The sequence below is a fragment of the Spea bombifrons genome, chromosome 4 (genome assembly GCF_027358695.1).
Source record: "Spea bombifrons isolate aSpeBom1 chromosome 4, aSpeBom1.2.pri, whole genome shotgun sequence".
In the NCBI taxonomy this organism is placed as follows: domain Eukaryota; kingdom Metazoa; phylum Chordata; class Amphibia; order Anura; family Pelobatidae; genus Spea; species Spea bombifrons.
In genome coordinates, this window is record NC_071090.1 from 49233613 (window position 1) to 49257498 (window position 23886).

General features: G+C 39.7%; 1 protein-coding gene across 2 annotated transcripts in view; it reads right to left on the reverse strand.

The window, feature by feature from the left end:
• Positions 1–23538, reverse strand: part of PAWR (pro-apoptotic WT1 regulator) — a 40192-nt gene extending 16654 nt beyond the window's left edge. The window contains exons 1-2 of one of the 2 annotated variants that reach the window (XM_053462020.1): positions 23424–23538; positions 21463–22084 (exon numbers count right to left, since the gene is read on the reverse strand). In XM_053462020.1, the coding sequence (XP_053317995.1) occupies positions 21463–21993 (531 nt within the window). In that variant the 5' untranslated portion in view covers positions 21994–22084; positions 23424–23538. The remainder of the gene's footprint in view (positions 1–21462; positions 22085–23423) is intronic. The other variant, XM_053462021.1, reaches the window with a different exon arrangement.
• Between the last annotated feature and the right edge of the window lie 348 nt (positions 23539–23886).

Below are 23886 nucleotides of genomic sequence, written 5' to 3' on the forward strand. Positions count from 1 at the left end.
ACTGCTTGTTATGCCCTGTTTACCCATTGTACCGCTCTGTAGAATATGCTGGCGCTATATAAATCAATAAACAATAAGTCCTGTTTGTATAATGAAATCCTTTCTTCCATAGATGTTCTGATTGCGCCATTATATCGTTTACCACAAAAAAAAATAATGATTATTAGGCGGGGTGTTTTTCTATTACATTACACTTAACCAAACACATACAGATGACTAATATGCTGCTGTAAGAAAACATTACTTATTGAAGTTATTTTTACCTTTTACTAGTAATAAAACAATTTGTGACGAGTTCACCTTTAACTAAGAGCCTTTGTATAAACTTTGCATGTTATGTAGTTACACCTAGTTGTTAAGACTGTTTGCAACGCAGTACAATCATGGGCTTACAACCTACGACACAAAGAAGAGAAGGGGTAAAAACAGCAATAACACCGGTATTTATGTCCATAGCCTGAGAGATCCTTAATAACAACATAAAAACATGGATCTCAGAAAGTTTCATTGTGCTTGTGGCAGATGTTCTTCTTTCATTCATTACTCAGACCAGAGTAATCAGGTTCTTACTTTTGGAAACATCACCCTCTGGTATTTAACTTGTGTTGGCCCTCCAACACACACACACCTCCATAGCCTTTCATACCTAAACCCAATTTTAAGCGTGAACAGGTCAAGATTTATCATCCACTTACCACCGAAATGCAGCAAGCGATCAAACAGACAACTAAGCTTTTGTTACAGAAAAGAAATTACAATCCTAACAAGAAAGTTGCCAAGTGAAGAGTAAATACTTTGCATTCCTTTATTCAATCTAGCATAACAATACTCTTTCCACAAATTATATAATGGGATATTCCTCATTATTACCAAAATATCATTTAGAAATGTCAAAATGTGTTACCAAGTTACTGCTATTTATGATATTTTATGTTTAACATAACAAAATGTTTGCATATTACAATGATTAATAGATGCTGGTTACTCTTGGAGAAAGATTAACCAGCTAGAAGACTTCCACAAACAAATTCACTTGAACAATTAGTTCTTGACCTGTCAAAAAGCAAGCAGATATGGTTATTCTTACCGGTTATGTTTAAAAGGGATTACTCAATATATGCTTTTTTCCCGCTTTGTTACTGTGCAATTGTTGTAAATAACATGCAAGTTGCAAAAAGTCTTAAGTAATAACTTTATAATTTCTTTCTACGTTAGACGTAAATGCTACCCACAATCCTAAATGAAAAGCTAGTGATCGTGACCAGGAAGACACTTGGACGTCACAACAGAGTCCTGATTGTGTCACACATGAGGTACGATGCATAAACCTGTATATATAGCCTCAAATGGTGACAATACTCTGACACATACAGAGCTTCTTGATGTTGCCTTAGGCTGGTACCGTCCACCGCTGTCTTATTTCCAGCCAGGAAATAAATAAATAAATAAATAAATATATATATATATATATATATATATATATATATATATATATACACACACACACACACACATACATATATATATACACATACACATATATACATTTACACACACACACGTATATCTTGACTCCTATACTGCAGGAGTGGGATCCAAATATGTAAAAGATGACTCTTATGGGTAGCCTTAAAAATTAGAAATGGCATACTTTGGCTTTAATTGCTTGTCACCATAGCAACCAATGGAACGACCCAATAAGCAGGAACATTCCATTCTTTGCCACAGTGAAAATACCCCATATCATGATGATGAGAAAATAAAATCATAAAAATAGGACATTGTTGACTGTGGCCTGCAATTTCACTTGCCAGAAAAATCTTTTATGGAAGTTGGCACTAACGTGAATGACACTTAACACTAATCAAGCAACAATTAGGGACTGTAAAGTCATTATAAACAGAATTTATTTTAGTACTGTTGCAATTAAAAGGGGCACCACATGGAGCATTTATAGGTCCTTTGCATTTTGATATGAATATTAAATGACCTACAAGGGGTTTTCATAACAATTCCTATGTTGCAGTAAGGGCTATAATGCTCTAGAACGCAAACTGGACCGTTTACTAAAAATTAATCTAATTACTATGCTGACAGCCCATGGAGTCACAAAGGAATTCTCTCTTTCTAGGTAAAATGTAGACTTGTCCACAAAGCTCTTACAGCTTCTCCAAGTGGATCCCAATCTAAGTGCAGGGAAGCCACTGGCTATGTGAAAAAAAACTAACATGATATCTAACTGGGTATTCCTGCAACCACCTGGAGGGCTTTGTGTAGCTAAACACCCAGGAAAATGAAGACATTCCTGCACAAAGAACAAGCTGTTCTAATTTAAATCATGTTAAGCATCAGAGGATTTGAACTATGTCTCTCTCTTCTTCTGGTAGCGTATCTCCAAAACACAATACATTTGGATAACAGAACTTTTTAATCATTTTGGTTTTTACAGTGAAAAATGATGTACCCTATGATTGTTGTAAATATGTGCTTAATATACAAGATTAGTTCCAAAAGGAACAAAACTAGTATGTAAACTAATTTCAAGTCTTAACGTCCTCTGAAGTCCTGTCCCTTCTCTACAACCCTAGATATGCTACTAGGACTACTGTCATGAGAACATGTTATGACTACTCAGCTAGTGTATTTTAAAAAATATCTTTAGTGCAGTGAAATTGTTTCATATTGCTTTTCAACATACACATTTGTAAATTTGACGAATATGATCTAGTTTACAGTGCCCTCCGCGAATATTGGAGCCCTTGGTAAATACGAGCAAAGAAAACTGTGAAAGTGTTTTTATTGTTTAACCTTTTGATCTTTTCTTCAAACTATACCCAAAAATACTCTGCTCTCATGAATAGCAAATACAACACAGGTTTATAAAAAAAAAAAAGTTTAATATATGTGTCACAATTATTGACACCCCTATGAATTCATATGATAAAAATATAGTTAAAGTATATTTCCAGTGATTTTACATTTTTAGTACCCCTGGATGACTAGGAACAGGAAATTGTTCAGCCATGTCTTCCTGTTTCACAGGGGTATAAATATTATAGGCCAAATTCCCTTAGTCATCCATCATAATGGGGAAGGCCAAGGGATGAAGCTTTCATGTACGTCAAAAGGTTGTTGAGCTTTACAAAACGGGAAATAGCTATAAGAAAATATCAAATGCATTGAAAATTCCCATGTCCACAAGTCCAACCAAAAAAGCCAAAAAAGGATCACAGCTGGAGAATTGCAGAAGTTAGTTGCATCTTGGGGTAAGAAGGTCTCCAAAACTACAATCCAATGTCACCTATATCACCACAAGTTGTATGGAAAGGTTTCAAGAAAAAACCCTCTCAAAAACAGTCATCAGTTTGCCAGACACTACTGGAACTTAAAATTGGATCAAGTTCTATGCTCAGATGAACCAAAATAGATCTTTTTGGCAGTAAACACCAGAGACAGCCAGTCTCCTAATGTGTTCCAACATTTATGTTTTGCACCAAGGTGGTGCTTAGGAGGTTAATTCACTTGGTATGACTGTTCCTGTAAAAAAGGACTATGAGGAATGACCAAAGTTTATTAACCAGCGGTATTCTTCAGAACGCACATGTATTTCATCTATGCACATTAAAGTATTAGAGGGCCCCCCTTACATGTTGTTCAGATTTGAGTAAGACTTAAATCTTCTTTGACTTTCGGAATGCAAGACACACTCGACAACCTGTAAACGGAGAAAAGCTAAACTATTCTTCCCTCAGCTCACATGAAAATCAGCTGAATAGCTTGAGGTACTCATCGTGTATGTATGTATGTATAATATATATTATATATACACAGCTTACACATCCTGCCAGAAGAGCAAAACTTTTATAAAGATGAAGGAGCGACACACATTCAAATTGCCCTGTCAGCACAGACACGGAGTTGTAAATGTATGTAAGCATGTATTAAGAATCTTTTTTTGGATATTAAAGACATGAGACAGGAAGTATTAAACTGCATGATGTCATGATAAGAAACCTTTTTTACATGGTATTTTATTCGTTATAACCAACATGACTCTTTTTAGCTTATTCATGTTGTCACTATAAATCATAACATACGATGATAAATGTGTAACAGTAATAACAACAAAGGTAGCTCTCCAGCTCTAACGCTCATGATTCATTTCAATATACGTTCAGGTTTTTGTTTTGCAACAAACTGTAATGTCGTGGATGTGGTAACAAAATAAGAATTGTATCCAGAGACACCGTTAGGCTACTGGTTACCCAGTGGGATATCCCAACAACCCATCTGGACTTATAGAACCGGACATGACCTTACTTAAAGAAATACGCTGTATGGTTAACTTGATTAGGGATCTACTACCTAAAGACCAAATAACACACAAAAAAACACAATTAACAATTCAACACGTCCAGTCTTCATAAATAAACCAATTTCTAGTAAGCAGGGGGCTTGCCAGATGGACATTGCGGAGATTCCTGATATATGAGGCCTTGCTCGGTTCACTGATCAATTGTCTAATGACCGGTATAACTTAACGGCCTCAGGAAGAAGCAGATCAAGTTGAGATTATTTGAGTTCAACTGCAGAGGCAATAAAGTCAATGGATTCAACTTGAGGGTCACACGAGTCACCTGATGGAAGTCTCAAATTTTAGCTACTTGGTTTGGTCTTTGACAAAGTTACATGTTTCTTCTCAGTGAATCTGTAATTTAAACTTTCATGATCTTACATTAATCGTTTGACTCATAGGTGGGCGGGTAAGAACCCGTTAAGATAAAGTCAGATGGAGAGAATATAAGTTGAAGTTTATGTTCTGTTAATAATTGTAAATGATATAAAGCCGTTAAAGATCACAGATAGCGGATTCCTGGGGGTAGTTGGAGTGGAGAAGAATTGGTAATGGGCTTAAGAGGTATAAAGCGAGGCTAGATGGCACAAGATGGGCAAAAGGGAAGAGGCGTTGGTAGCCTCGATGTATTGGTAAGTATAAACTGGAAGAAAAAAAAAAACTTTCATGAGCTTTTATCTACTTTGGTTAAGTTAAGGATTTCCTGAGGTAGATAATCCGTGAAACCCTTCTGGACCATTAGAGCAGAGGTCTCCTGATGTGTCGTCACATTCTGTGGCACATCAAAAAGGTAGCCTGACCAGAAAACTTTAGGTAAAAAAAAAAAACTTACTCTGTGTGTGGAAACCTGGCATCTGCAGATTTGTAGCCCACACTCCAGATTTAAATTCACTTAAATTCAAAAATGTGCTTATAGGAACTTTGTGTTGCATACAATGGTGATGCAAACAAGTGTAAATATGCGCTTCCAATACAGTTCTCCTGATTTAAGCAGCTGAACAACGGCATAGGTTTTTATTTCATCAAAAACATTTTGTGGTTTAAAGATTGCACAACATTAGATACTTAAGAATGTTGAGCAACACTCTTATAACACCCCAGACACAGCTAATGTCTTAATGCAAACTACTTCTTTAAGACAAAACCCTGACGTGAATAGGAGTTGCCACGTGACTGCTTAATTAAATGTGTTAACCCCCAGACATCTGATACGGAAAAGGATATCATAGTAGAGGGCAAAAACTCCTACATTCTAAAGAAAGAAAGAAAGAACACGCTTCCATTTCCTTGTAGAATTTTCATATTCTATTACATTAAGTGTGTCATGATGTTCACGTTGTGTTCTGTGACATTTACTCCTTAACACACATCATGTTAGGAAGTAAATAGAGTGGTCCGGTGTCTCAGCCTGCTTTCACCACCCTCAGCATACCTTGCTAGGAGGAACGTTCAAAACCTTGAGTTTTTCAATAAGCAAGAACTCATTACCTACATGGAAAAACATGTGGTTTGATTTTTGTGGGCAGTTTTAATAGGCGTCTATATTTCAACATAAATTCCCTATTCCGTCTGTTTTAATGATCTGCTACATCAGAACAGAAGCTGCTGTCATTTACAAAAGTAAGAGTAGCAAAACAGATGTGCAATCACAATTCAGATTTTTTTTAAAAAAATACTCGGGGTATATTCAGATTAAAGGCTGACTCTGTCCAAAGTGATAGCAAAACTACTTTCAGTAGATTTTTATGTGATCCCAGTCACAGAATTAGGCAATAACCTAGTTGAAGAGATTACCTTTGCTACTGTTCATCATTAACATTAGATTCCTTATATTACAGCTCAATGTTCTGTAACAGAGGCAGTAGAAGAGCTCAAGAGCCGGTGCTATGAAAGCCCCTGAATTGCTAAGACCAGCATTAAATGTCACCAGGGACACACATAGTTTGCAAACCCATAAAGACTGTCTTGCCTTTATTTCCCTCATGCCTTAAACCCCACTTGCCTGAGCTCTCCCTTCCTGCTATCCATAGGAGCCCAGCCGTGGAGAATGGAAGATCACTGGCGGTTATTGTGTGTGTACTATTGAGTGATGGTGGATTGTTGCGACACAAATAATAATCCACATTAGTATCTGGAGTAATATGTTAACTTGTTTTAAAGGCACTGTCCGACTAGGACTTCAGTTACCCTCGGCTCTAAGGGTTATACATCTAGACAACCATAGTTTGTTCAACGACGGTGAACAGCATTGTGTCACAAAAAGTGACAAAGTCAATCCTGTTAACACAACTAAGAGAGCTTAGCAAAGCCCCACTCATAGAAGGAGGTTTCACAATATGTAATAAAACTAAAGGAGGGGTAACAATAAAGAAAATCAGTTGAAACATAAAAATAAAATAAAAAATATATTAATTTGATTTGAATCGTTATATATCTGAAGATATTTTGCTACTGTCGTGTAGAACAGTTCTTTGGAACGCTCTGCTAAGGACATATAATAATAATAATAATAATAATAATAATAATAATAAATGTTACATGCATGTACATATCTATCAATATACACATTGGTATACAAATTGAGAAATGAACAATACATTTTACCCCAAAAGTCATATGGATATTTTCTTGAAAATACAACAAAACACAACAACTAGCCTGCAAGGTCTACAACCAGGGCACTTCACAACCTCTGCCCACTCAAACATTTGTATTGTCTTTGCCCTGCGGGATCTGGTATATATAAAAAAAAACTAATTATATGATAACACCGCAAAAAATATTAAACAATAAACATTCTACAACTGTATTTAGCCAAGAGAGAAACACAGAAAACACCTCACGTTGTCAAAAGCCAGGATCACTGGAGAACAGAGATGCAAGTTTATTATTCATGACCCTAATCATGAATAATACAGACTAATGGGGAAAAAAACCTGTTGATCCTGTGCTATTTTATAAAGCTATAAGTTACAGAAGAATTACGGGAAGGTGGAAGCAATTTTTACTGCAGTTCTCTTGTAAATTACGTCATAGCTTGTCTATATTTTCACATGTACAAGTACAGTGTGGGGTTCATCTTTTAAATACTGAAAGGGTTAAATTATATTTTATTGGGGATTTTTTGTTTTGTTTTTTTGCTGGGATGGAGCAAAATACTTGGCCAGGAAAACGGTCAGATACAGGGATCGGACACTACCCAAGGGATTTTTTTTTAAAAAAAGAAAGTAAATTTTAAAGTTAAATGACAAACTACAATGACTTCAGGTTACAACGTTTCCATGTTTTATTTATCAGTGTAGAAAGTGCTCGACACCGGCAGGATCGTCCGCTGAGGTGTCTCTTGTGTACAAGCCTAAACTGGAGAGAATTTATGAGCCAAGTGTCACTGCTGTAAAAAAAATATAGAAACAAACAATATGATGAGTTAAACATTAGCAGCTATGTAAAGTTACGTGATGAAATGCAAAGAGGAAGAATATTTTACTATTTTGGATAAGTTATGCCAATATTAAGCAGATAAAAACAAATGATTGGAATGATAAGTATGCTCTTGGGGACAGCCTTGAAAAGTGATAAATGAGCAAAAGAGCCGCCTATGATAAAGAATGTAAGCTATTTGTTTCCTTGTAATAAGTCTAAAAGCATAAAAAGGGGGTTTTGCTTTGGGTATATTTTATATATTTACCAAAAATAATACTAACAATCGACAAGTCCCCGAAATAGTAATTCCTAGCCACGCAGTACCTGAGCTACCTAGCTTAAACCCAACAACTTATCTCCCCTATTATAGACTCCAGAACTTAGTGAAGTTGGTCAGCTGGATGAAAAGTGAAGGGGATTACCCACCGTGGAAGAATGAACAATATCCTCCACCTGTTAAAGCAGACCTGTCTCCTGAAATGTATCTCACATGAATGAACAGAGCATGGTTGGCCAACATTTCCCACACGGTTCAGCAGCTAGGATAATCTAATAGTACATCCGCACTTTAATTAGCAGTCTCTCATGCTCACAGGGTAACGTCAGCATGCACCACTTCTCTTATTCTTTCTAAATATTTGCAAGGTGATACTTTAGAAGAGGTGTAAAACAGGAAATATTGTTAGTTGTCCGAGGCATGGAGACAGATGGACTGAAATTCATTTCCAGTAAAACAACCAACGCAGTGACAATGCTCCTCCATACTGTTTACACGTTGATCTTTTCATGTTTTACTGGGCAGACAACGCATTTCACTTGCAACCATTTAGCCACCCAGGGTTATTTATACTTGGATATCAAAACAAGAGGGTGGGAAGAAGAACAAAACAGGGCACCAAGACATAGTTTCCTACTTTGCTGATTATATGTCCTACATTTCAGTGTGATTAATTAAAAGGCCCCATATTCAGTTATTTAAAAGTAAAAAAAAACATGAGTTCTGCGGGAGCAGAAAAAATAGTCATAGCAAATACAACGGGTAGGCAAAAATGCTAAGCAGCACCGTCACGGACATTATTTTTTGGCATGGCTGTGCCGTTACATTATATCTCTTGATCTCACCGATGTCTCCTTGCTCTGGAGCTTGTTTCTGAGGAAAAGAAAAATTGGCGGTGCATCTTGGCCATGGTTAAATCCTAACTTTGCTGTTAGGGAAGAACGCATTGTGAGTTCATGCACAGAATAACTGATGGGGCTACCTGCCAGGATGCAGACAGCCAATGCTGAGACAGCGGAATTTCTAAGAGAAACCGACTATTTTGTTTGTTTACTTAGTGAATATAGCATCTCTAATGCCTGAAGAAACAGCCATAGTGGCAACAAAGACTATTGCTTCATAATCGTCACTTCTCATACAAGCCTTGTAAGTTATGAGATTCTACGGTTCACCTTTAACAGCAGAAGACATGGCATTTTACATAGTTACACACACACACACACACACACACACCTATTAGTTTTGCGTTCAAGAAATGTAACGGTTAGTTTATTCCGTTTAGCAGTTTCATGGGTTATTTCCTATCAATCTGCATTTACACATTCCTAATGGGCCTTATTTTATAGTCTTCTGTTCACTGGGCAGAGTCTAATGAGCAACACGACGTGGTAAGCCATCTTCGCAGCCTATGTTGTAGCTGTACAGACCAACAGACTGTTAATACTTTACACTGAAGATATGCGTAAAGTAACCTTGCAAGTTTCATATGAGGAGCAGGCTCGGAATTGCCCTGGGGGGGGTCGTTAGACCCCAAAAAGGAGAGACAACCCAGGCTGATCCTTCACACTGGGATGGCCTGCTGTGGGAGATTGTGTAGCCTTCACCTCATGGAAGGTAAAGCAAAAATTGCGAGTGAACGTGTGGAGGGTTGACACTGAGTGGATTGCGGGGACCAAAACCTTCCCCAGTCCCAAAAAGTGTCAGGCCTTCCCTAGTTTAGACCATTCCTTTGTTTTCCTTGCATAATTACATATGTTTCCAAAGACAGAAGCGGGTCAGAGGCTTAGATACAATCTAACAAAGCTCTACTTTAGAGAGAGGATTGTAGATTTTTGGTCAGCAAAAGTGATATATGTTAGTACATTAAAGGAATTTAAAACATGTATGATGCAGAAACCCAGGTCCAAGTACAAGCGGGAAAAGTAGACGGACTAGATGGGCCAAATGATTCTTCTCTACTACCATCAAATAAAGTGTTCCTAGGTAGAATGGTAGGACAGAGTGATTGTCTACTAGAACTACTTTCTCATCTAGCATTACTAGATTTTAACAGTACTATATCTCTGGTGCACTTCATGTCATAATGCTTGTAATTCTCATAACTTGACAATTTTACATGAAGCATTATGACCACGAGCAGGATTCTGATTGGTTCAACACAAGGAACTACCAAAATAGCTTTGGTTCCAAATACTTGGTGTGTCGACCTGTAGTACTCATTAGCTGCTACAGTCAATCGCTTTTCTCCCCCTGCTATTTAGTGTAGCACACAACAGAACAACCAAGGCTTTAATGTTTTCCCATTATTCATGCTCACGATCGTAATCATGAGTGGCACGATGTTAGTTGTCAACCAATGCACACCGCCTAACAGCTTAAACTGCCAAAGAGGGACAACTCTAACACAGATGTTTTATAGCAGGGCTCGACAAATCTCAGGCGCTAGGTTTTGTCAGCCTCTTAGATCCAGAAAAAATTGTGGATGTAAGAGGCTGAGTCGCCACGCGGGGGCGCTGCTGCTGTCTGCCCATGAGTCTGGGCAGACAGCACAGCCACTCCGAGCCCGCCCCCGAGCCTGAGATCACTCCCACTGAGTGATCCTGTAGGCTGAAAACACGGTTGCTGCAAAACCAGCAATCGTGTTTTCAGCTGCCACAGGCAGCTTCAGGGAAGGGGGTTGTGTGTTGATTGGGTCCTCACACAAGTGTAGGGACCTGACACAACACCCCCCTGCTGCCTGATTGCTCCATGAGAGCGACAGTGCAGCGTTAACCCCTTCAATGCCGCGATCGCGGCATTTAGGGGTTAATTCCCGTTTTGTACAGGGCTCTGCTGCTGGTGGTATGCCTGGAAGCCCGGGCAGACCAGCAACAGCAAAAACGAGCCCCCACATGCCCTTTGATGATTCCTGTAGGCATGGAAGCCCACAGCAGTCATCAGAGACTCCCCTCCCTGCAATGGCTGGTCTATAGACCAGCAATTGAGTCCCAACTGCCAGAGGCAGCTTCAGGGACAGGGGAGAGGGTTCTTTGGTGTCCCCATGAGTGTGGAGAGCAGCCCCAACACCCCCCTGCTGCCTGATCGCTCCATGAGAGCGACAGTGCAGCGTTAACCCCTTCAATGCCACAATTGCGTATGACACATTCGTGGCATTGCAGGGATTAACATTTGTCCCCACAAGCTTGTGGGGACTAAATATCAGTCAATGCTGTGCTTCCAATGGAACATCAGCATCGAAAGAGTTAAAAAAAAATTAAAAAAATTCCAGGTCAAACGCTGTGAGTTTAGTAAGTGGGCCGGTGATGATCAGATCACTCCTGACCAACTGTTAGTTTAAAAAAATCCTGGCTCCTAACTTTTTTACCTGGCGCCTAGATTCACAACAAATTTGTCAAGCCCTGTTTTATAGGTTTGCAATTCTTGATTGCTACTTAATCAACTTCCCGATAGCATTATGCATAATGAAGGGCTCAACCCAGCGAGCTTTGCTTATGGCTTGGCATAATATCAACCTTCCCATACAGTATTTTAATTAATAATGCTTAGAGTCTATAAATAGCACTCTATTACAAAGTAAATAAAGGCTGAGAGTGTTGGCGCTGCAGGAGTTAAGTAACATTATCTCGGTTGTAGCAAGTTATTGCGGTATATCATGCGATACTGCGATTCCGCTGCTCCTTAGGAATGTTTGGAGGTGGTCCGATAAAAAGAAGAAACAAAAAGCTATGTGCCAGAGTGTTTTCTAGCTGCACAGGGAAACCAGACACTTACATGTAATGTTTATGAACAGGCTAGACAAACACAGGTGCGGGCCCAGGAATGCAAGGCATTATAATTCCAGTAAAGGTCACCATATACAGTACGCCATCCTAATCTGCTAAATCACATGGCAAAAAGCATAGAGAAAGGGGAAGAAAAAGTACAGAGAATGAAAAGCTACCCAACTTCACAGACTGTATACCTTTGTCTTTGAAAACCACAAATAAATCCAGAAAGTGGAGATTAGAATATGCGCCATCCTCTGACAGAAGTTGATGGGCCTGGTTACAGGCAGATAATGTACCCTTTCATGATGTACAGAAATATGCAGATCCCTGAATTACAGCAAACATATGCTTGGCTGTTAAAGCCATAAGCTGTATGTGGGCCAGGGTTCAGAAGATGATGCGAAGTCACCTAGACTTCTAAAGTGCACTTGTCATTGAAAAATCAGATTGCAGGGGGGGGGGCGGTTCTCCTATACATCTTGTTAGCCAATGGGCTACGATTTCATAGAGATAAAAACAACAACAAATATGGCCACTTGGTTGGCAGCACACATGTGTACCCACAATCCTTTCTACTTTGTCACAGAATGAGATTTCACTGTGTTGGTTCCGAAAGCGACAGAATGAGAACGACTATGAGAGCTAAGTTCTGCGGGCAACCAAAACACCCCCAAAACAACAACATACCCTAATCAGGAGGAAATCAGAGCATCCATCCAGAGTGTTTCAATCATACGTGAAATGGTGTGTTGTGTGTTATCAGGGTGTACTTTTTAGCTAGTTCTCACATTTACAAATGTGGGAAAGGTTTACTTTTACCCTCATGCTTGCCTGAAGCTTCCATTTTGGAACCATCTAAACTTTTGTAAGCACACTCCTTGTCTAGCCTGCGGTCTATCTCTGGCTTTGAGGAGATGGCCAGTAAGGAAGGTCATTTGTCGGCGAGTGAGGATTGAAGAGAGAAAGAGAAGAGTGGTTTCATTTCCGCAATAACACTGAATAAACGCGTGGAACGTAAATTGTTTTCATGTTCCATAGGGGCTATTTTATTCATGACACCCATGGTCAACCTATCTAAAGCTCCCACGCATGGATATGTCATTGTAGGGGAAGGTGCCAGACCCATTGCTTAGTACTATATATTTCCCTTAACCTCCCTATTGTGATGCGAATGCAAGTTAACACAGGACACAATTACCTAAGAAAAGTCAAGTATTATCAGAGGTCAGCAGAACATGTGAAATTCGCTGAAGGGGAATGAGACAGCTCTCCTGGAAATTGTGTCTGGTTTGCCAGAGATTGACACGTAAAATAAGTGTTCAGTCATGCTCATCAAACACCTCTTCTTATCTGACCACTTAATCCACAAAGCGAGCCAGCATGAATCATTTTTCACATAAGCAGCTGAAAAATACTTGGTTTTCTATCTTGCCATTGTGTTACCATCTTACCCTGATAAAAAGCGCTTTATGTAATCGAGTTATCCTTAAATGCAGAATCCTTACAAACCAATACAAAAATAACTACATATAGGGAATAGAGAATAAGAATTCTTCTTTCGTAAAATATTTCAATCGTGTCGCTATGTCTGTGGACACGGATCAAACTCTAATCAGACATACACATTCAATGACATTAGTTCCTTTTGGTTACAGCGTATTAACTCATTGATTGCCATCCAGACTTATTATTTTTTTTGGAACTGTTTGATAATATATACATCTCACCTTCCAAAAAGAAAATATACCGTATTTGCTCGATTATAAGACGAGGTTTTTTTCAGAGCAAATGCTCTGAAAAATACCCCTCGTCTTCTAATCGGGGTCGTCTTCTAATCAGACCTCAAATAGAGGTCTGATTAGGAGACTAAGATCCAGATCCCCCGCACCGCTGCAGGGGACCTGGATCCTCCTGTCTCACCCGACCCCCCCCCATCATACACACACTTACCGGTGCTTCCTGCTGTGTTGCCGGGGCAGCGGGTTGACGTCTACGCGATCCGCGTAGACAACGTCCGCTGCAGCCGGAAGGAGGTGTGGCTAGCAGCGGGGGTTGTCTGCGTCCGTCGCATACACCTTCCCCGACTGTCAGAGATCAGACTTCCCCGCACCGGTGCCGCACCGGTGCGGGGAACTCTGATCTCTGACAGCCGGGGAAAGTATACGCGACGGACGCATACAAACCCCCGCTGCTAGCCACACCTCCTTCCGGCTGCAGCAGAAGGCGACGTCAACCCGCTGCCCCGGCTGGAAGCACCGGTAAGAGAGGGGGGAGAGCGGGGGAAGGGGGGGGAGAGAGGGGGGGGAGAGAGAGAGAGAGAGAGTGTGTGTGTGTGTGTGTGTTAGTTAGTTAAATGGGGGTATAGGGTGTGTGTGTGTGTGTGTGTGTGTGTGTGTGTGTGTGTGTGTGTGTGTGTGTTAAATGGGCATAGGGCATTTCTGGAGTGGCGTTAAGGGGGCATTTAATAGAGCACTCTGCCTCCTGAAATGCCTTATACCTCCCTATATGCCACTCTGCCCCATAATATGCCTTTTAACCCCCTAATTGGCAGAGTGGCATATAGGGGTATAAGGCATTTCTGGAGGCAGAGTGCTCTATACAATGCCTTTTAACTCCCTTAATGCCACTCTGCCTCCTGAAATGCCTTATACCTCCCTATATGCCACTCTGCCCCATAATATGCATTTTAACCCCCTAAATGCCAGAATGGGATATAGGGGTATAAGGCATTTCTGGAGGCAGAGTGGAACATAGGGGGGTCAAAAGGCATACCATGGGGCACAGTGGCATATAGAGGGTTAAAAGGCATATCATGGGCCACAGTGCCATATTGGAGTGGCAAGCCTGGGGGCAGATGTGCGTAACTGGGGGACAGGTTGGAAAATACAAGAAATAAAAACAAAAAAAATCTTTTTCTCAATCATAGCTTTTATTAAAAAAAATAGTTTACATGAATTAACATTTACTGGTAAAACTTTTTTCCTTTGGGGTCGTCTTATATTCAGGCTTTTTCTTTTTTTCCTAAGTTAATATTCAGATTTTGGGGGGTCGTCTTATAATCAGGGTCGTCTTATAATCGAGCAAATACGGTATACTATAATTTCTGCATTAGACAAACAAAATGTAGCAAAATTAATGTAGATGTATAATAACGAGTATGACTTGACACACACTCTAATATAGCAAACATGACATAATATTCATGGCTACACAAACAGAAAAAAAATGACTAGTCTGCATTGATCCACTGAATCAGGATCTATATGATCAATATTAAATGTAATGGCTATTGACACTTCCAGCTAGAACTGTTTAATATTTCTTTAAATAACTGTATATGAACAATGAACTTTATTGATCTCCATATCAAACTTAAGAGTGATGTCATATAAATGGACACAGTCCAGCCGGTTAAAGAAGGGGGAAATCTATAATAAATAAATGCATATTCTCCAATCATTTGCATATTGCAGAGCCTTCAATGCCGGTAGCCCAATTACACCTACAGAATACTTCTCCAGTAAAAACTATAGGACGTACTTAAAAGGTGGCACTACAACAACTCGTTCAGAGAAGTTATCTCATCAACAGAAAAATGAGTAATTGGAGTCTGAAATTACTATTTGACTTCTCAGAGTCCTATCACTTGTAAATATCACAGTGTATGACTATGGAAGGGCGTGATGTTTACTGAACCACCACCTTATTACGGATTGCACTGCGTACTCCTTGACAGCAAGGATGTGTATCGCATACAGAAATCAACTGAAGGCTATACTGTAGGAACAAACACAGAACCATCTGTTCAGACTACGCAAGCCAAAGGTGACCTTAACATTAATCAACACATGCGTTATCCCTCAGGGGTTCAATTTTAGTTATTGTGTTTATATCCAAGGAAGAAAAATAGTTGCACCTTGTCTTATATACAAAATAAATAGACTGTACTGCAAGAAGTCATTTGCATATAAGTGTGAGCTGATGATGTCTCAGAGGGGGGGCATTACTTTTTTACTTACTAGAAACTTAGAACAGTTAGGTATTCCATATGCAACTCAACCATTACTTAAAACACATAAAAACTAAGTTTACAAAAACATTGTATTGTTTTTCATGTTAAACTGGTTCGAAATGTTACATAATACAATATTTGCACGTCCCCAAGCCCTGTTATCTTAGCCCAAACGCTGTGATTTTTTATTATTCTATCTGTGTTAAATAGCAGAATGGTTCAATGTCACTCACGGTGAAGCTGGACTCTGCCTCAACATGAAAAGTCGCCAAAGATATTAGGATTGACTACAAATGGCAGCCTCCAGTATACCGGAACCAGATGAAATAAAACCAAGTTTTCTTTAAGGCTACACTAGTATACAGAACAATTTTATGCTAAAAGGAGGAAAATATTTTTTCAATGGGACTTGAAGTGGTCCCCTTTTCCAAGTACCCCAGAATATAAAAACTTTGGAAATATATAGTGTTTTTTTTTTTTTTTTAAATCTAGTTTTCATCTGCTTATTTCTGTATGTAGTGCAAAAAGAGCCTTATTAGATAAACAAGACTTCATTAACATTGATATAAAAAAAATCAGCTCAGTGTGGCGATTGAGCCGGTAAAGCCACCCCAAATGTCACATGACTGCCTATAACAGTGGCCTCCAGGTCTGTAAGCAAAGGGAAGTTATTGGAACAAAATAGTATAAAACCCACTTTTTCTTCACCATGCTGTATACATCACTGTGATTAATGTTAACAATATTTTCAATATGGGACTTCTCAAGAGACAGTAAAGTATGTATATATATTAGCCAGACACTGGGTGCCTGCGATATACCGGTACTTGTCGAAGCATTAAATAGTACACAAAGCAACAATTAAAACAGCTGTGCTGGAAGCCCATGAGGCATAAACCAGTTTCAGCAACTTTTCATAATTAACTTTGCTCTAATTGGTAAGGTCGCCCCAAAGATTTGCAGAACCCTGCCAACTAACTTAAGACGTCTATATCATCTCTCATTCTTATGCTTTAATAAAAAAATATTAATATAATATACAATCAGAAGGGTTTTTTTATACTATATCTTTATTATACTTTAAATGTTCATTACATCATTTTCTGCACTTTATCTTCTTGATTAGCAAGGCTCATTAAAAAAAAACAAAACACACACACACACACACATTATAAAAGGCAGTGAGAACAGTTTCAAAGTTTTAAACTTGCCGACACAGCAAGAGTGTAAAAAAGGCAAGCCTTAGCAAAAAGCATTTGCCAGACACCGAACTCTCAGTACGTTCCTACAGGAGAATCCGGCACTGGCTGCGGCCAGTACAAATACAAAATCCGAAAGAAAGCTTATAGTAGGATACCCATACCGCCCAAATTCATTCAGGTTTCTCAGCACAAAAAGAATAAAACTACGTATGATGTAGTCTGGCAGCAGGCCAAGCCAGAATTATTTTCTATACTTGTTTGTCAACCTAAAGTATGTAACACATTTTCCAGTCCATCAGAAAAACACAGGTAGAAAATGACTAACACTGTAACAATGTAATTATGGAAAGAGAATGAAATGAGTTAAAGGCCAAATCAGAGTGCCCATATGTTCAGCCGCCCCACTTTATGTTTTCAGAAAGTCTGCCGAGCACATAGCGCCCACCCCGCTCAAACGGCCATCTTTGAAGTCTTTGGAATTGTTGCATGACATCATACCAGGGCAGCCTTCCCGCATTCAGCAGCTAACAAAGATCTGAAATTCTCACTTTGCTTGGTGTCCAAGCGTGACAAAATGTTTAATCTACACAGGATTGCCTGAGGGAAGGGATGGCCCAACATGCGCGCTCTGACAATTGTGCTGTATACAAAGGAGCGGTTAAAGGCATCATCCTTTACAGCTGCAACAGGAATCTACCCGTGTTACGAGCCCAACACGTACATTCCAGTAGCAAAACAAGGACATCTGTAACAGAACAGGGCCATTTCAATGGTTAATGAAACATTATGCAAAAATGACAGGAGTCTGTGGAATTCTTTGTAATAATTAGCTATCAAAAGAAGAATGCATGGGGGCAGTCGGTAATAAACATCAGTAGTGTTGAAAAAAAGAACCTCTTATGTCATGTATTGTGTTAAAAGAATTAAATGGTCATGCGGTGGTTGGCCTTTTGTCATAGCTCAGTACAATGGTGAAGAAAAAAGAAGCTTGGATGATTTGATGCTGCCAAACTGATGCACTCGATCTGCAAATGTATTTCAGATCAACATTTCATCTAGATTAACACTAAAAACATATACTTGTCAAACTCTTAATAATCATTAACCTTGAGTTAAGAACTAAATAAATAAAAATAATGAAGAAGAAAAAAAAAAAAAGATAAATATAAATGAACCAAACACTTGCAGCTTTAGCCACTTCTATGCAGCAATTAGAAGGCATTTCTTATGCTGCCACAGACTGTCCTTTATAAGTGGATTGCACAATGAAGCATGTGATCATGAAAAAGGGCAAAGTGAAGCTAATTTGGGATAAAAGAAAGAAAGAAAAAAACAGATCAAGCTAGAAAGGCCGTTGCTTTCATGAGAACAATCCCAATAATTTTGTAACGAGTATTTTGTTATTAAGGGAATCGTACCACAATTACATTCCAAAGTCGCAAAAGATGTCACGGGATATAGGATACCGAGAAAACACCAAAACACATTCTCTCGGTTACGGATTAAGGGAACAATATAATTGGGTTAAAACAAGAATACACTGTTTAAGAATGATGGAAAGTAATCAGATTGTCATGTCATCCTGAAAATTTAGTTATTATAGAAAGGGAAGATTAAAAATGAGAGAATATGTGTAATATAACGGGCACGAAAAAGAACAGTAATAGCAAATAACAAAAGAGCCGTACTAAGCAAACTGCTTAAAGTCAAATCGCTAAATGCCTATGTACTTATTCTAGATTGTAGACTGTTTGAGCAGGGCCCTCATCGCCTCTTGCTTCTGTAAGTCCGCTACTTACACCCCGTTTACTCATTGTAAAGCACTGCAGAAATACGAAGGCACTAAATAAATCAATAACTTCATATGAACAATGTTTTCAAATAAGCTGAAATTCTAATGTTCTGCATTTTACACGAACGTCTCCAACACTGTGAAATAATATAAAAGTGCAAGCATAAGGAACATGCCCAATGGGCCAGAGGTGTATATGTACTGAGAGTTACATATACAAGCCATGAGCTGAGTTAAACCAAGCCAGGCCATGGCCCGGGCATCCAAAACAAGCCAACATGCCTTCTGGAGAAATGGGTCCCTAACATTGTTTACAGAATTTGTAAGAACTGTTGGGATAAACATCATAGGGATTTGTTCAAAGTAGGAATTTTGTCTTATCGAACTCCTTGCTATCCAAGGCCAAGTCAGCAGGAGAATCTTGCCAGTGTTGACTCTTCATAATGCATAATATGAAATGAAACCACAACTTAACTGCCAACTCTCGCTGTAGTGACTAGACCTCATAGTTTCAGCTGAGCCACAGATGTGTAACACCTAAGCAGGGTGCTGTCAAGGGTTATCAGATATATATCTTAAAATTAAGCTAAAACCATCCTATTTCTCACATTGTTTCTAAAATCCACAATTAGGACTTGTATAAGCGATGGTTCGAAACAAAGATATGCTCGCTATGGCTCACTATCATCTCCTTCCACTTTAAGACCATGATTCAATGAGCGATATTTAGCAATCTTTCATATCCAGACGGAACAATTTCCCCAAATGCTACCCAAAGTGTATTCCATAGAAAATATTCCACTGTTCAAGCTTGCTTAATGTCCGACCACCAGAAAGATTACAGCACAGTAAGTCCATTATGATCATCCTCATAAAACAAAGTGGTCATTTCACCAGAGATGAATATGGACTCATTAGGATTAATCAGACACAACTAAACAGGTTGCTTTATAGAAACTAGCCACCTAACCGGTAAATCACCATAGCAACCACTGGAATGTTCCTCACGACTGCATGGCTTTTACCACTTTGGTCCATAATTGCACTCTAACCCTGGATGTCAATATGGAGGGACAAAGCCCTAGTACGGTAGCTCGGCCCTCATCCCTTCAACTAAAAAGGCTTTCTCTTCATGTGGTGAGTTTAACATACCAACACTAGTTTCATCTGAAACAGATGGAGATCAGATGTAGCATCCGGGACCCTAGCATGCCTGCTTTTCAAATAAAGGAAGCGGTACAACCTTCTCGCCGTACCTTCAGCATTTAAACTGAAGTAAAAGGGTCGGACGGTAATAACGTTGACTTCCCTCCCAACCTGTGCATCGTAACGTACTGTTTCAGACACACAACGCAAAACACGTGTGAATGGTCTCCACTCATCACCAATACAATTGGGTGTTGGGAATATTTGGCAGCATATTTTACATGTTGAGTGTCTACCTTTCCATGAAGTGGTGTACTCACTAAGGGAGAGTGGAGTTTGACTTCACTATGCATTATGAAGGGCCAACCCCAATGAGCCTCTGCTACAAGAAGCGCTTGGCTGCCCCCCACATTATGTATAGCTAATGTATAGTTAAGCCAGTGACATTTCTTTTATGATTCTTCATCCACTGTACTTTGTGTTATCCGGGGCCAGCTCGGCTTTTTAAAACCGCCAGTGTTGTCCCTTCATGACAAACTATGAAGTGTGGGAGTTTGAATTCTCCTTCAAATTCTCGACAATGTTCTTATTAGCCCCGTATTAGTATTATTAAACCCCAGAGTTAATATTTTTATATAAAAAGTAGCAGTAGCTTAGAATTGTAAACTAAAGAAATTTTGACTCAGAATAAAACACTAACAAATATTTGAACCAGTGTTTTACAAGGCTAGCGCAGCCAATCTTGCAGGAGTATCTTACCAGGGCAGGCTCTTGGGAGAGAAAAAAAGTCAGGGAGTTCAAACGTTCAATATTTCCTCAAACTCCCACATTAGTGAATACACTTCTGAATGAATTGTTTGACGAAAATTGTTTTTCAAACTGGACCTTTAATGATTCTACAATTTTAATAAACGCTAAAGAGAACAAACTATATATGCTAAATATATAAAAAAAAAAAAAAAATGCAATATTACACTTGTAATCAGTTGCTCACAGCCAAGAGGGACAGGCATGTTCCAATTTGAGGATTAAATTAATCTAGAATTATCGTGGCTGCAAAGGTGGTCTGCTGATCTCCAAATGTGATAGGTCGGCCAATTATAATTCCAGAGATATCAAATGTGCATTTTTTTAACCAAAGCTTATTACGAGAAAGCCCGCTGTGAGCTATGCACACAGACTGAAACAGAGATTCTTCAACAACCTGACATGTCAATACCCTAAGGCAAATGTAACAGAATAGTTCTAAGTGAGTTTCAAATTCTCTTAAGTAATGGAGGTAGCTACAAAAGAGAAGCAAAACACAGCTAGAAAGGGGTCAGTAGCTTAAAATGGACAGTTTTTCAAAAGCATTTTAAGAGTGTGTCACTTGTCTCTTAAACGTCTGAAGAGAGACCTCTAAAACAGGACAACTGTGGTAGGGCATTTAGCAAAGGTTAAAGGTCAGGAACCACATAATGGGTAACATATACGGCCTTCCCTCACTTACTTCTGCTGAAGGGATATTGACCACTCCTGTAGATCTTCTCTTTTCCCTGAGTTTCCTTTTCTCAATCTGCCCTTTACCCTTCCTGGCACTTGGGCCACTGGAGCCCTTTGCCTTTTCTTTTGTCTTTGCTGGAGCATCCTGAGAAGTTGGTGGAGGGCTTTCATCCTGTGTGGTCCCTGCAGGTGTAGTACCATCTTGAGCTGGGCCTGGCACTTTCTTTTGTTGATTAACTGCTGGAGCGACTGTTTGGTCCTCCTCGGCCCTCCTGTTTGCTGGAGTTTTAAAGACAGATGAGGAAACGGATGCTTGGATGTTACTGGCCATAGTATTGTTGCTGGTATTATTGTTCAACTCGTTGCTAGTCTTGTTGATAATTTCACCACCTCCTCCACCTGCCGCTGCCGCTGCTGCTGCGGCCTCAGCTGCATACATCTTGGCTCTCATCTTCTCCCTCTTTGCTTTCCATTCCTCCAAGAAATCAGTGGTATTGGAGGTAGATGGAGTGTGCGACCTAAAGCCACCACTTGCCATGTTCTCTCAAAGTCTGTATCAGGCACAAGGATGTTCTCCAGTTGCTCTGGGCATAAATGGAAACATACAAAGCCAAAGTCCTCAACGGGATCTGAAAAATAGCATTCAATAGCTATAAATTACAGCTTACTGACCAAAAGCATGCATATTAAAACAAACCACATACTTGATGCACAGTATTTATCAAGAGCCGCATCTCACACAAACGACGTTCCTGCAAGATCCTTAACCCACACATTCACAATGACATTTTATCGGTGCCACGAAGTCTGATGGTACCTTAGTTTCTCATGCTGCGCTAATCTCTTAACAGCAATAGAGACAGCTCTCTAGTTCTCTGCAGACATACTGACAACACTTCTTAAACACTTGAGACAGCTTGGCTCAGACTTGCATGAGCAGCATTCTAACAAACATGCGCTCTCCTGAAGTCTCTCGTTTGTCCGTTTACTAAAAGAAAAATGATTATAAACATATGAATTGCAAGCAGGGCTCTCTCCACCAAATGTATCGGTTTGTCTTAGTCTGTCAATTCTTGTCTTGTCATATCCCTTGAATTTATGTATTGTATTAAGCGCTGCGTAAACTGTTGGCGCTATATAAATAAAGGATAATAATAATAATAATAATAATATGAAAAACCTACAAAGGGGTGGGGGGTTCAATCATGCCTGTCCTTGAAAAAAAAAGCTTTGACGCATCAGAAAGGACAAAAACGCAACGATGATAAAAATTCTTCAGTTTACAGATCTTCACACCGCTTTATTACAATCCACAGCCCTTACCGGACATTCACAAACCACTTATGCGGGTTCGTTAGGTTGGCTCTAATGGCACAAAGAACTCTCAGTGATGTTCCATAGAACAGAGGAAATTCAAAGCAGGGGGGAAAGAGAAGCAGGAAAACTTTTCCTGGTGTATTCACCCTGCCCAGCCCACATATTGCCAGAGAGCTGCCAGTCAGAGCTGCAGGGCAGCAACAGGCACAGGCTGAGACATGCTACCAAGCCCAGACTACCAGGGCAACAACCACCCTTCCCACAGAGCCTAAGGGCTACTTAACACACATTGCAGGGGCACAACCACCTCCCTAGGGGCATACTATCCCTACGTTAAAGGCAACCTACCTCTTGCAGGGCGAACAAGCAATAACATGACAATCAAGTTAAGTGTTCCAATTTCCCCTTGTTATAAAGTGCTTTCGATAAGTCAGCCAGCCTGCAGGCTAGCATTGGCAGCTAGTCCGGACACCTTCCAGTCAGTTTCATGTTGATTGCCGTCAAGGACATGAAAGCTAAGTAGCCCCCATCAGCTTCAAAGAAGCCGGAGATGTTTCTTTAATATTTCATACTATCCCCCCTCCTCCTAAAAAAGTTAATTAGGCTGTCCCGGGTCTGTATATTTATGCTGGGGACGAGCGGGACTATTACCTGTGCAGCGGGGGTGGAACAGTCCGTCACAGCAGGTCAGCGTATCCAGGACAAGGTGCGGCGAGATAATCGTTCGCTCACCTCACTAACTAACTCGCCTGATCGTTCGCTTCGCTTTCCCGGAAGAAGCCGAAGTTACTCGAGAGATTCCGGAGAATACCGAACCACAGCTAAGCGAAGGGCGGTGACGCTAAAGCTCCGAGTTAGTACGGAAATTGCCGAAAGCCTGTTTCGCGCAGGTAAAAAGGTAATAATCATAGCCTTCGCGTTTATGAGAAATTAAAAATACGCGCCTCTGCAACACGTTGTATCACAGAACGCTACTACTGGATACGAAAACATACAGTAATTAGCAATGTTATGCACTCTTTGTACAGCGCTACGGCGGTATATAAAACAATAAATAATAATAACTTAAATATGTCTCGTATTTATGTTTTAAACAAAAACACCTTAACATTTT